Source organism: Haliotis asinina, chromosome 2 (assembly GCF_037392515.1).
Source record: "Haliotis asinina isolate JCU_RB_2024 chromosome 2, JCU_Hal_asi_v2, whole genome shotgun sequence".
Lineage (NCBI taxonomy): Eukaryota > Metazoa > Mollusca > Gastropoda > Lepetellida > Haliotidae > Haliotis > Haliotis asinina.
Genome location: NC_090281.1, coordinates 40,333,094 through 40,347,223, shown reverse-complemented (window position 1 = coordinate 40,347,223; position 14,130 = coordinate 40,333,094). Strand labels below are relative to the sequence as shown.

General features: G+C 39.9%; 1 protein-coding gene across 1 annotated transcript in view; it reads left to right on the top strand.

The window, feature by feature from the left end:
• Nucleotides 1–7,509: 7,509 nt before the first annotated feature.
• Nucleotides 7,510–14,130, top strand: part of LOC137273703 (general transcription factor 3C polypeptide 5-like) — a 273,856-nt gene continuing 267,235 nt past the window's right edge. Inside the window, exons 1-2 of the mRNA XM_067806503.1 lie at nucleotides 7,510–7,569; nucleotides 9,982–10,208. Coding sequence (XP_067662604.1) covers nucleotides 10,023–10,208 — 186 coding nt within the window. The 5' untranslated portion in view covers nucleotides 7,510–7,569; nucleotides 9,982–10,022. The remainder of the gene's footprint in view (nucleotides 7,570–9,981; nucleotides 10,209–14,130) is intronic.

The window sequence follows — 14,130 nt, the reverse complement described above, 5'->3', positions numbered from 1 at the left end:
CTAGCCTCATGTAGGAATGTCGAGTTTTGATTGGTCCTGATAAAATACCATGTACATCCGAGCATAAAAGTCGTATACTCCCGCTGCGAAAGTCATATAACCCCGCTACGCCTCGGTGACCACGCAAAGTGAGAAAAGCGTGCATCAACAAGCCTTTAGTAACGTGCGGTGCATTGAGGTCAAACGATCAGCTGGTGTCAACATGGCAGCAAGTCAATTCGATGCGTGTTGTCTTATTTTGATTTAGTGAAAACATTCAGCTAGATAAAACCTCGTATTTCCCTCGACACGATGTGATAACTTATAATAGACCCGTTAAACCAAGATTATTGCTACCGGTCCTGAGTAGCTCAATTGGTTAGGTGCGGGCTTATCGTGTACAGTTGCGCAGCTGTGCATTGTGAGCTTGGATCAGGGCCTCAGGTTGACTTCCATGTCATTTCGAGGCAAGGTATCACGATCATATCATGACTTCCTTGTCATTTCGAGGCAAGGTATCACGATCATATCAGTTGGGTCTCTGAAAAGGGCCTTTCTGAGCGGGGCACTCTCATGGTGAGAGAAGGCACCGACGCAGTCCTCCTTGGGAGAAACAAATCTTTCTAAGATCCTTTGAGGACTGTGGCTGCAAAGGGGACCCTCTTTTACTCCTTTTTCAATCTTTCTGCCGGGGGTTTCCCAGTGGGGCTTTGCCGCCCACACCCTCACTATAGAGATTGAAACACATAGAGTAGTTGAAGGAATAGTGGGGATTGGATCACCAGCGTATAAGCCATCGAAGTAAAAAATGATTTTTTAGACCACAAAGTCATTTTATGTGAAAGCAGACAGGCAGTGCCTGATCTTTCGGAGTTGGTGAAAAAGGGGTCTAGATTCGCGTTATTAGCGAATATATGGCTTATATGGGTGTGGTCCAAACCCACTATTCCTTCTACTACTCGACGTCAAAAACAGAGGTCATAATTGTTTGAGGGTAGCGATCAGATCCGCATTGTTTCCAGTCAATGCGAATTCAGACATGCCTTTCAAGTTATCCCAAAGATGATGGACTCAGAGGAATGCCTATGGTGAGGATAATATAAGTTATCACATCGTGTCGAGGGAAATACTGGGTTTTATCAGTCGCGAGTATGGTTGTAAGGGAACACAACTGATACGACTCGATACGTTTCGATTCTCAATATCCATTTCTGAAATTGTTTTATCAGTTTCTCAATATTTTCATAGCAATGAAGATGCAACAACCAAGACAGTGATCATAAAACTACCAGTACATCAATGACAGTAAACAATTGCTGCAATAATACCTGGCATGATGTGATTATCTAAATGCATATTTTGTAAAATTTTAGTAAAGCTATCATTCAGATATTGATGTTGTGGAAGTCGCGGTGGCTGTGCGGGCTAGGGGGTTGACTTTGTGTGCTGGCGATCAGGTGCCTGACTCTGAGGGTGCGGGTTCGAATCCCGGATGGGACTAGAATTTGTACTTTACTAAGAAAGTGAAATCATTCAGATAGACATTAAACGACAAGGTAATAGACAAGAATAAGCCATGCTTGTAGATAGACATTTATATGCATCTGTATATATTAATATATTAAATCACGAGTTCGGGGAATAAGCTCGCCTCGCAAGAGGTATGACAATACCAACCCACACACAACACAAGACCGAGTAAGACAAACAAGGAGTGTACTACATGACAGTCACAGGATCTTTTTACATGGTCATTCAATAGTAATGTGTTACAATTACTGTTAGCAATCAGCTTTCAAAGATCAAAAACATACGTAGATTAACACAACACACTGGTCATTCATGATATAGAAACCAAAAACATGGTTATAATTTCGTTAACTGAATCATCTAAAGTGTCAATCCATCAACCACCAACACGGTTGCTACTTTCGGCTGTAATTTATTGACGATCATATTGGGGACACTAAAAACGTTATCAATAACCATGTCCAAAGCTATAGTCACACGGACAATGTCTGTGACCAACGTACACAAAGTTCTCAAAAATGTTCACTGTTCAAAAATTTCAAACACCCTACCCCACCCCTCAGATTGCGCTTTTGCCGTTGATTACACCACGCCAAACGTTGAGCCTTGTGTCTATCAGTGAGTTAGGAACGTCTGATTGGACGACGTGCACGGAGTCCAGCGGACCTGAGCCTCCTTCGGACGGTGCTGGTTGAGAGACGAACACCCACTCTCCATTGTTCTCTGAAATCTTTGGCATTGGTCATGGGCCTGTGTCTCACTAGGTGAACTAGGGCACGGTCATCACGGGGAGTGGTCTTTCTCGGCCTTCCTGATCGTGGACGATCCTTGCCGTAACCAATGGCCGCATGTTTCCTTACAAGCCGACTAATGACAGTGTAATTGATATTCAATCCGGACCCAGTTCTGTGACAGGACAAACCAGCTTCATGCATACCAATAATCTGCCATCTGGTATTTTCAGAAAATCTACGCCTCGGCATGTCCAAAAAGTTCAATCTAAGCACTGTTCACTTATTGATGGGTCGATAAGAAAGCAATGAGAATATTTCATTTCACCTTTGTATAACCCTCAGTCGCTTGTACCATGACAGAACTTTAGCATGAAAAGCATGTATTTGAGTCATGCTAACTGCATGTGTATTTCGATGTAACTGGTTGACTTCTCTGTTTTGATCCCTTTTTGTAACAATTGACAATTATTTTTGGTGGTGCTTAATTAAGGCTCATGTGTGTGTATATATAATGTCATTTTTAAATACTCTAGTCATCAAGCCAGAGGGCGTTCATAGAACCTACATTGTATACAGTTACAAAACAACATAGTATTCACAACGGAATACAATAGCTCAAATTTACAAGACAGCCACTCCCTGATTTGTGACTGTCATCCGTATTTTATACCTATCCCAGCCATCGCATATAATCGCATTTACAGATAAAACTTACGATATCGTTGTTATTGTGAACTTGAGATTGTCATTTAGATGGACCAAGGCATCGATGCCCAATCGTGAGTATGCCACGAAGGTATGCGTGGCACGTACGTGATTTGACCAGCGTGAACTACATACAGGCGTAAAGACAGATGTATACATACATTGCACATTGGCTCTGTTAGCTTTAGAGATATTGGTCAAGGTTTATCTCCGATGTCCGTTATCACTGTGGAAAATAACAGGTTTAACACTGAGGAACGTGGTCAGTTGGTCTGTAAATTTACAGTTTTCATTAACACATACCGTTATAAAATATTGGTAAAACTTTGTCCAGTTTTCCCGTGGTAATATATCAAACAAACCGTGAAGGTCTGCGTTAGAAGTGGTCCTCAATAGCTCATGCTTGTCGTAAGAGGTAAGTAATGGGTTCGGCTGGTCAGGCTCGTTGACTTGGTTTACACATGTCATCTCCTATGCCAATTGCGTAGATCGATGCTCGTGCTGCTGATCACTAGGTTGTCTGGTGCACACAGACCACCGCCAAAAAGCTGGAATAATGCTGGATGCGTCCTTAAACAGCAAACAAAAACAAACATTACATACTTACCATCACACACAAAAGTTGAGATTACTATAAGTACGTGTAAGCAAGTAATATACAATTAGTTGATAACAATAGATAGACGACTGACAAAAGCAGCAACACAGAAAAAAAACACTCATTCATTTAATTGTTTCAGAACAAAGGATTAAACACGTGGGGTAAAAATAAAAAAGTTAATATCCCGTGTGGCCTCGGTTTACACTGACACGTGCAATGCAATGTTTCTTCATTGAGTGAGTGAGTGAGTTTAGTTTTACGACGATTTTAGCAATATTCCTGCAATATCGTGGCGGAGGACCCCAGAAATGGGCGTCGCACATTGTACCCATGTGGTAAATCATATTCTTCAGCGTGACGAGCTGACGCCGATTAAAGTTCTGGGGGAGATGACATCCCACTTCTGCTGTAGTGCAGGTTCACCTTCTCGGATGTTTCGCTTCTTGTGCCGCGAAGGACGTTGACCAATTTCGTGCCACAAGTGCTGAATAGGGCATAAATATGAATTACCGGGATGTGTTGCTGTTCCAGTGACAACATGTGAAATTTGGCTGTGTTTGCGTGGGCATTGTAATGTTGAAAAGTATGCACATCTTGGTGGTGATTAAAGAATGATACTGCGTGAGTCTGGAGAATCTGCTCATGGTAGTAAAAGGCATTAATTCACCACGTCTACGCCGAACACGTAATCGTGCGTCTGCATTAAATTCGTGAAGACTTGACTCATCAGTGAATACCACACCATGCTGCTGTTGTAACCTCTATTGAACATCCCCTTTGTATACGCTCATTACGGTGTCTGTCCGTCAGAATTGGTCAAGCGTAACGACGTCGAGCATGGAATCTTGCAGTCCTTGCAGCCGTCAGCGTTCGATCACGAATGCGGTCACGGACAAGATGGCGTCGGCACATGTTGTTGCCCAGGTCGTGGAAGGTCACTTTTGCTCCCCGTCTGCTGGTGTCTGTGCAGCCTAACGATGGTGAAGTGGCTACATCCAGGTCTTGGAGCAGCATCCCTGCTGCCGGTGCCAGGATGAATCATGCAAAGTGCATGTTCTCTTTCCTGAGATGTTAACCTCGTCATTTCTGTCCTTGTTTTATAATCGTTAATGAAGCAATGAGAATCGTTTCTCACACACCAACACGTACCCGTTTTTCAGGGACACAGTCAGCTTTCAAAACGAACTTCATAGCATAGATGCATGTTGATGCGTTTTGGTCATGTCGTGAGCAGGAAGTTGTTTCTAAAACATTTTAGTTCCACTAAACATGTCCTGCAACTTCATGTTAGTCATATGCATTGATAATTGTATGTCTTGCTGAAATCCATGTTGATGGAATTATGAAAGATTTTAGAATGGTGCGTTTTCAATGTTGGTGAATATATAACATTGTGATTGCAACGTTCAGATGTGTCTGACATGACAACGGATCCATTTCTTTTGTCCATTTCTCGTCATTTATTAAGGGTAATATAATTATCTATTACCTAATAATGGCAGGAACAACGAATCCTGCAATTCTTATCAAAACAAAATAATAGAGTAAACTTATGTCCTCTGCTTATAGAGAGGACAGGTTCACGTCGATTTTAGCAACATTCCACCAATATCACAGCGGTAGACATCAGAAAGGAGCATTACGCATGTGCTGAAGAGAAATCTGGCCTTCGGTGTGACCAGCGAACGCAGTATAACTACATGGCACCTTCCCTTTGGATACGGTTACCGAATTATACATACAGTGGAAGTTGTCTAAACCGGCACTCACAGGGACTGAAGAAATAATCCAGTTTAGACAAAGTATTTTCAGCAATCGATAGTATCTTTGTCCTAAACATGCTGATGACCATCTGTAATCTTGAAGTATCTGCCCCATCTTACATGGTCTACGGAGAAACGGGAAGGTATCCTCTGAGAAGAAAGATGGTGAAGCGAATGATTAAATATTGGCACTCTCTTGTAGTACCTAAAATATTAAGCGTTAAATTATCTCACACTTTACACAACAAAAACTTTACTCTACAAAAAAACAATACGGCTATCAGGATAGGTGGTTAAATTTTGTTGAATGTACGTTAAATCAGCTAGGTCTTAGTAATATTATCAGAAACCCAGAACATGTTAACACGGAATGGCTGGTAGAACTAGTTTTTAAAGATCAGTTTACTCAGAGCTGGCTGTCTTTAATGAATAAAAGCTCCAAGGCTCTTTATTATAGGACTACAAAAGACTCTCTAACATTTGAACGTTACCTTTTTTTCTTCCAACCAATGTTTATATGCCAATTCAGAAATTCAGAACAACTAACCACCGACGAAAAGTAAACACATGTTCCCCGTTACAATAGTAAGGAGCTCATGTTGTATATTTTCCACTAAGATGTATTTTCACAAAACCGCAACGTCACTGCTATTATAACTACTCGGCTAGAATCTGGAAGCATGTGGCAGCTTGGTGTGTTGAACATTACTTTTCGTGCAGATCAGCGCATTTTACTTCCGGATGTTAGTCATGAACTTACTCTAAGAACTGTACGCTTAAACTGGTTACGTGTGCAGGGAATATCCATGGAATATACAAGTATTACTTGCGTAGTTTGGGGTGTAATGCTGTGATTCTGGTTGAATTGTTTTCGCCGCCATTTTTTGTTGGAGTAGGGTTGTTTGGTATGGGCAACTCTGATTGCTGGTGGTTGTTATGTAAGACGTACCTGCGCCCCCTGGATACGCCCAAGGACTAGTGTTAGGTTCACTAATTTGTTTTTGTAACGTCAAACTTCCTTGAATGCAATATAGTGGTCATCAGATTCCAGAGTTGCCCCAGAAATGTCATCTGACCTATAGGTTTGGGGATAAGTGATTTGGAAATTGACATTTTAAAATTAATTTTGAATTCTATGCACTTTCCTCTTGAACCTAGAGCCTTGAAATTTTATGGCGAATACCTACACCTCGGTGGGCACCTGGATGCTGTCACGTTATCCCAGCGATGCTGTCCACTGGTGATCTTCGTACGAATGGAATAGAATACGGCGGAATAATAAATCATACAAACGTGAACGACAACAATAGTTCTCCTTGCTTTTGATCCTTATCAAATCTTCCCTTAATATCTGAAGCAATTGAGAAAACTGTTAATATCAGGCTCAAGGTTCATCTTTCACATAACCACCTTCTCAGTGCATTTCAGTGCGCGTGTCGCCAGCTCCACAACACAGACACTCCACTTCTGATAGTTGTAGACGATCTTCAGTGTGCAACAGACGACGGTAATATAGTGGCTTTGCTGTTTCTTGACCTCGACTCTGCTTGCAGCACCATAGACCAAGGCCTGCTGCTGATGAGACTTCAGTATCACTATGGCATCAAGGACTCAGTCTTACGCTGGATCTCAGATTATAATGGTGTTAAATGAAGTAACGTAATTCTTGAGCATGGTGTGCCACAAGGTTCTGAAGTGGGTCCTGTGTTTGCCCTCTACACTGGCAGTATATTTTCAAACACTGTCTACAGCATCATTCTTATGCAGATCATACACAACTTTTGCTCCTCTTTTCACTCGGAGAGTTCAGGAGAAGAACTTGCTAAACTCTCAGACTGTGCAGGTGCTCTGAAGACGTGGATGACTGCAAATAAACTAAAACTTAATGAGAGAGAAACAGAGACTCTCCATGCTGGAACAAAACAGCAACCCATGAAGTCAGTTGTGTTACCTATTGCAGTTTCAAGCACAGAAGTAGTATATACAATGGGGCTACGGGATCGCAAAGCCAAATCGCCTGCAAATTTGCAGCGAAAACCAGATGTGCAGTAACACTGGCACTCATTTTTATTGTCTAGCGGAAATGTAGATAAAAGTGCTCCCCAATTAGAGATATTGAAGGTATATGGAATAACCAACATGCCAGGAACCAAACTATCGTGTGAAGCCTATGCTGAGATCCGATCGGGTCATTTGTCCCTTCGAGAAGCAAAGTGGAAATATAACATATCGCATGCCAGATATACAAGAATTCGAGGTGAGCTACAAACAAAGACAACTTCTGTATTCGAAACCCTGCTGAATAATTCATATGTTTTCCTTTCCGACAGGTTCTCGCCATAACTTGTACAGCCTTGTGGATCCAATAACGAAGCAATTTTTGAACAAGTGCTTAGTTTCAGTGTCCTTTTATTCCAAGTTGTCTCGTACCACACTATATTGTGTTTCCTGGGGAGAGGATTGGGATTCCTATATAGATATATATGGGAATAGTGTAATACCTAGGAAGAAAAAACATGCCACCAAAAAGAGATTTGTCCCTGCAGGACATCCAAGAAATACATTCCCTTCATGGTGTGCAAGCGAGGTCAAAAAACGTTTCAGTATTTGATCCACAAGGCTGTATGAGTTATGGTGAGAGCCTCATGCAGAACCTTTGTCCCTCTTGTCCGCTGGCAAGAAAGCTCCAAATCGACTGTGGCCTCTAGCACAGGAGTACTACCTGCTGCAGAACTGTCAATCATTTTGCCCGATAATGAGACACTTCCAAATCCAACCATCCAGGACTTCTACGATCGTCTGTGGAAGATTGAGACTCGTTCAGAGAAAAACACAAAGATGGTGTCAGCTCTTGTGGAGCAAATCATGTCGATGTTGTTGGGTTGGGCAGAGCAAACAACGAATACTTTTGGTTGACATCTTGTCTAAGCTGATAAGGACAAGGAAGAACTCCAAGTGGATATGGAAGAAGTCGAGGAGAATATCGAAGACATCATGGAGGCAGTCCATTTTGATGTACAGAAGGTTGGGCAGATGGTAGAATCAACCCAAAATGTTTTGTAAATTCGATGACTGCCTTTGCTCTGTGGAAGGTCTAGTGGACGACCTAGAAGCACTGCGCACCAGCCAAACAAGATGATTCACAGTTCGTGCACCCCATACACAAACAGGATGACACGAAGAATAAAATGCCTTCCAAGGGCCCCTTCCTCATGAACTAAAAATGTTTGGATCTCCAATCTGTAGACCTTGCAATTTCTAGAGCCTACAAACAATGTATGTTTTTGGTTGCATGCATCTTGCACCTCAAACTACTAACAATACATGTTTTTTTGTTTGCATGCATCTTGCACCTCGAACAGTGCCAGTTTTTGCTCTTTCTGTACAACCCGATTCATGTGGAAAAAAATATATACACATAAACCCAGTATTAAAGCAGTTCAACTAGTTACTGATGAGATCCATTATTCAACTCAGGACACTCTACCTCACATACAAGACCTTTCATGTCCAGGCTCCACCCTACATTGCAGATCTGATCAACCCCTATAGTCCAGCTCGCTAACTTCACTCACAGCAGAAATATCCTCTGACAGTGTCAAACTACAGACTTAAAACCTCTGGATACAGAACTTCCTACACTTCCCCTGATTTGCGGAATCTCAGGACTCTTTTATATGAAATCTCAAAACCTACTTCTTTGTGCACTGTACCTTTATTGTTTTTGTACTTTGCCTCTATTCATTGTAATATTCTTAGTTCTGTATATATTATGCATGTATTTTAGGTACTTCTGTGGCGCAAAGGACATGCTTCTGAGCGTGGATATGTGCGGATTTTAAGTCACAAAAACCTATTTTCGAGAAAATTTGATCTTGAAGTTTAGGAAAATGATATCTTCTACACTATTTAATCGAATTCTTTGGAATTTAGCACATGCGTGTGACATGGCAAACAGTATCAGAAAATAGCGTTTATGACCTCAATGTTTTCAAATACATACGCAAATCTTGAAACTGATTTCTTGACCAAAATGTTTTAGGTGTTGAAAACACAGCTAAAAATCATAATCATATGGATATTGAATATTATTTCTTTTTACCAGGTTGTTTTTGTTGCATAAACCTCTTTGTACTTTCAAACAGGACGACTATATTTAATGAAATAATGCAGAAATAAAAACATTGTTAAATGAAAATCGCTTCAAAATTGGTAAATCTCTGGGTCAGGTGATTACATTGTGCTCGATCATTGGTCAGTTGACAACTTAGAACACTCGAAAACTAAGAAAATTTGCATGGTTTTGATTTGTCATGGAGATAAAACAAAGTTTGCAATTGAAAAATCACTTAAAATTGAACAATGCTAGAAAGCTCTGTAAAAAACTGTAACAGCATTAATTTATGCTCTAGAACCTACCCTGACCATACTAACTCTAATTTTGTGAAAAAAATGGACTTAGAACACTCTGGCTTTCAGGCGACATATTATTATTTAAAAAAAAAAAAATGATAATAATATGTTCTTTATCCGTTTTGACAATTTGTGCTGTTGCCATTTTGTCAGTACCCATTTGGAACTGTTCATGATTATCAACAACCTTTATGTCGAAGGCGCCAGTTTCAGATACAGTTGTGGTTACTGCTAATTTCAGTGTTTGTTGATTCAGCATTGTCTTCGGTTTGGTACATAGAACTCCTAGTCGGTATAATGGCCGACCATTCATCGCTGACGAACCCGAAACGGGGTCTATCTCTTGATAGCTATCCCACTGATAACAGACTCACCGTTAATGTTAGTTCGAAGGAACGACATGTGTGTGTTGACTTTCCAGCACATGTGCAGAACGTCGCCAGAGCACTTGAAACCTTTGATGGGATTCGAGGAGTTTTCAAGGTATGTAAAGAGTAATTAACCAAACATGTAATTATATGTGCCTCCCAATGTGAGTGGGGAACGACTCTTATCTTGGTAGGAGTTCCGCCCGTACATCCAACCACAATCAAAAACCAAATTACAATCTGTCATACATACCTCACTCTAAATATTCATTCAGTAAACTAGAACAGGTATATATATATATATATATAGAAAAAAAAACACAAGCAAACAATCAATCAATGAACTTGTTGGAATATTACACCAGGGAAGGATTCCCAGGAGCATGTAAAAAGCGGAGGTAAGGGCGGAACTCTATCCCTTATCTTCTTATCATGTGTAGCATTCATAACCTTAGTAAGGCCCTTACACCTGTGAATTCCTCATTCCTCATGATTCTACAGTGGTGTAGTGATATGATCATCCACAGAGGTTCGTTTCCCAAACTTGAAGATGTTTCATACTTGAAGATGTTAAAGGGCAAGTTTAGATGAAAATTTACCTTTTCGTCTTCCACTGTTTCATCATAAGAAATGTTTATCAAGTAGTTTTATGGGTAAGAGTTCCACCCGTACCCTGCTCCCAAAACATTAAATTAAGCACCCCAATTTTAAAAGTGATGGTGTTAATGCTTATAGGTTATTAGTAAGGCATAAGTGTGAACAAAAGTGTTAACCCACAATATATACTACTATATGGCTCCGCCCCAAATACACAGAGACCAAAGGACAGACGGAACAGGAGAACCAAGCTGTGTGGTGCTGTACCGTGCCAATAGACCAATCCGGTCTGTCAATCAAAGCTGGCGCATATGTTGATTTCGGCCAATTAGCAGGCCGGGCACGCATTGTGGATTTGTCAGACTTATTTCCGGGGTCAAACAAAGCCTCCGAAGCGATGTGCTTCGAATTATGCACCTCACACTCGCAATATATATTATACATTGCTGCAATTTGATCAGTACCTTCAACAGAACCATTTTGGTGAAGACAAAAACATTGAGGGAGATCAAGCAATGCAATAGGCCTCACGATCAGTTAATTGTCAGCACCATCGTTCTCGAAACCTATGTCTGCTCGAAGTTGAGAATGTGCATGAATTTCCACACTTTCACACATGTGCAAACCCATTACCAATTAGAGAACAACAACTAACAGTTTAAGGCTTCGCAAGTATTATAAACACGGATGTTTTTTGTAACTACAACACTGTTTTTCCTTAACGGTTTAGTCAATGCTGGACATTGATTTGGTAGGCCATAAAGCTGAAACGAGACAGGCGAGAAGGTCGTGACACAATGTAAACATATCGGAGAGCGATCTAATTTCGGTTAGGGACGACCAGAATTGCAAAACATGTTACATTAAAGTACAAAGTGATGGATATAGTTGCCTTCGATCTTACATATTCTTAAAGGTCACTTGCAACCAAAAAATCAAACATAATTAAAACACATTTATCACTTATTCATGACATATGATGTACATTGCTGCTTTTAAAAAAACAAATAGATAAAATTACAATCGTACAATCGCGATTCAAAAGTGCAATATTTTGTACTTGGGCTTACTTCCCCCGAAACGAAGCCCTCAGGAGACCGAACCCAGTCATAGCGGGTGGATATGCACTCAAGTGTAACGACGGCTTCCGATTGGCTGTTTCATTTGCTGATATGCTGAGGGTTCATTGTGTGTACAGAAAGATGATCTGTTTGATGGGCATTTTAGAAGTATAGCCAGTCACAAGAAAGTAAGATTCTTTATGGATAACAACTTCTTTTTGTGTACTTGATGCGTCGTTTCAGTATGGATTCATATACTGTTGTCAAACAAAATCATATACACTAAAAGAAGTCGTTATCCATGAAGAATGTATATAGAGATATTGGGTTTGGAAAATACATGTTCTCTGAATCTGCGCTCGATCCAGTCAAAAATCATGTCAGTAGAGATGGTAAACTACTGCGTGGCTGGAATCTGTCATTCGTCCAAGTACAAAGCAGGACTTGAAACTGACAAGAGTTTGCCCCAGTTTCCGTCAGATCCAGTCATCCGTAAAAAATGAATGTGGTTTGTTTGCAACCCACAGACATAAAAACATGTCATGTGTATCACACGTGCCTAATTACGTAATGTGGCAGACACGGGTCTCGGGTGCACGAGTCATAAATCAACTTATTTTCTTTATGTCATATAGTCTGATAGGTGTTAAGTTCAAATTGCGCGTGGTGAATGATTGAAGCTGTGTACTGCATGTTGTCTTTAGCAGACAGACATATAGGTTTGACAGAGACTGCTTACAACAATCAACATGTTTTTTTACGTAACGAGTAGATTATTTACTTATTTGTGTAAACAACCAAGATTAGACTACTGCTCACGACCTCGGACGCTGAGCATGCATACTCTTTCAAGCTCCGCGAACCTATTCACTGCGCATGCGTTATTGGACGCAGCGCAGCACAGCTGTTGAAATCAGTTTTCCCCCCAGCGCTGGGGGGAATTTAGTGAAACGTCTGAACTCCGATTTCGCGGGATTTTTTTCATTGCGTTTTTTTTTTTCAACTTGATAGATTGAATTGGCATTTTTTATGATTTGTTTCGGTAACTGCATACCGGAAGGTACCAGAATCTGCAAAGTTGTGTTTTACGTTGCACGTGACCTTTGAATTTGTCACAAATTTTATGATGTTGTCAAGAAGTTTCAAAAACACAATCTGAATGGTTCCTATGCAGTACACTATCTGTTAATAGCGCAAAATATTTGAGGAGTCATATTTTTTAATCAAAGGGACAGTGTAAGCAGATGCCTATCACGTAATATCCAAAATATGAAAAGCATTTCAAATGACTGTCTATAAAACCATGCCTTAAATATTTTGGAATTTCTATAAACAGATGTGGGTCGAGACGAAAACTATGCGAGAAGAATAGTGACTTTCTGGAATATTGGAGGGAATTAAATAAAATTATATTTCTTAACTAAGAGAATATTATTTGTTTTTAATTTTTGTTACAATATATATTTTTTTTTTTTTCATGCAGGAGAGGTACATTGGTACAACTGTCATTTTTATAACTTCACTGGAAATGATAGCAAGAGATCTTTTAAGAATCTTGCATCCTTTAGTAGAAAGGTAATAAAATAAATAATACTATAATCAATTATAAATAATTATACCTAACTGACATATCAGATTCATGTGGTTTGAAAGCAGAACCAGGCATGCTTAGACAACACTATCGACATGGCACTAACTTAGTTTCTTGGCTCCAGCTTTAAGATGTTTTTTTTTAAAAAAATATAATATACTCGCTAGTGAGATTCGTCTGAAAGTGATTACTTGTATCATAACTCATATAAAAGTTATTTCAACATCCAGAGAGTTTGAAAAAAAAGACAACAACAAATGCTACGTTTTGGCCACACCCTGGTCTGGCATTATTCAGTCTTGGAACAGAATAACTTACAAGCTCACAGTTGACTATTCATGTAACTGGAATGAATATACATTTAACCCAGATTTGATGTAATGCTTCTTAGAAATCACCTTTTGGGGAGGTTACCAATGTTTTATGACTGAGCCAAAGTGTTGTTCATTAAGATGGACAGATTCTTCAAGGTTTGTTGATACATGGTTATTTGGAAAATTAGCTTCATGTTAAATTGCACACTGGTTTGCAGGATGTGAATGCTTTAGGGCATTTTCCTAAAGTTTGTTAAGACTTTTACCACATTTTGAAACAACTTTAATATGTTTTTGATGACATTAGTAAGTACTCCAGAAAAGGAAATAGATCAGATTTTGTGTTATGTCCTCTAGGGATATGTTCTCTGATATAATAAAACAAAGATTACTATCATCATTGTTTAAGAAGCAATGGTGTCCAGATGTAATTTTATTGACAAAAGCTTTGAACTTTTGAGATACTCTTTGCAC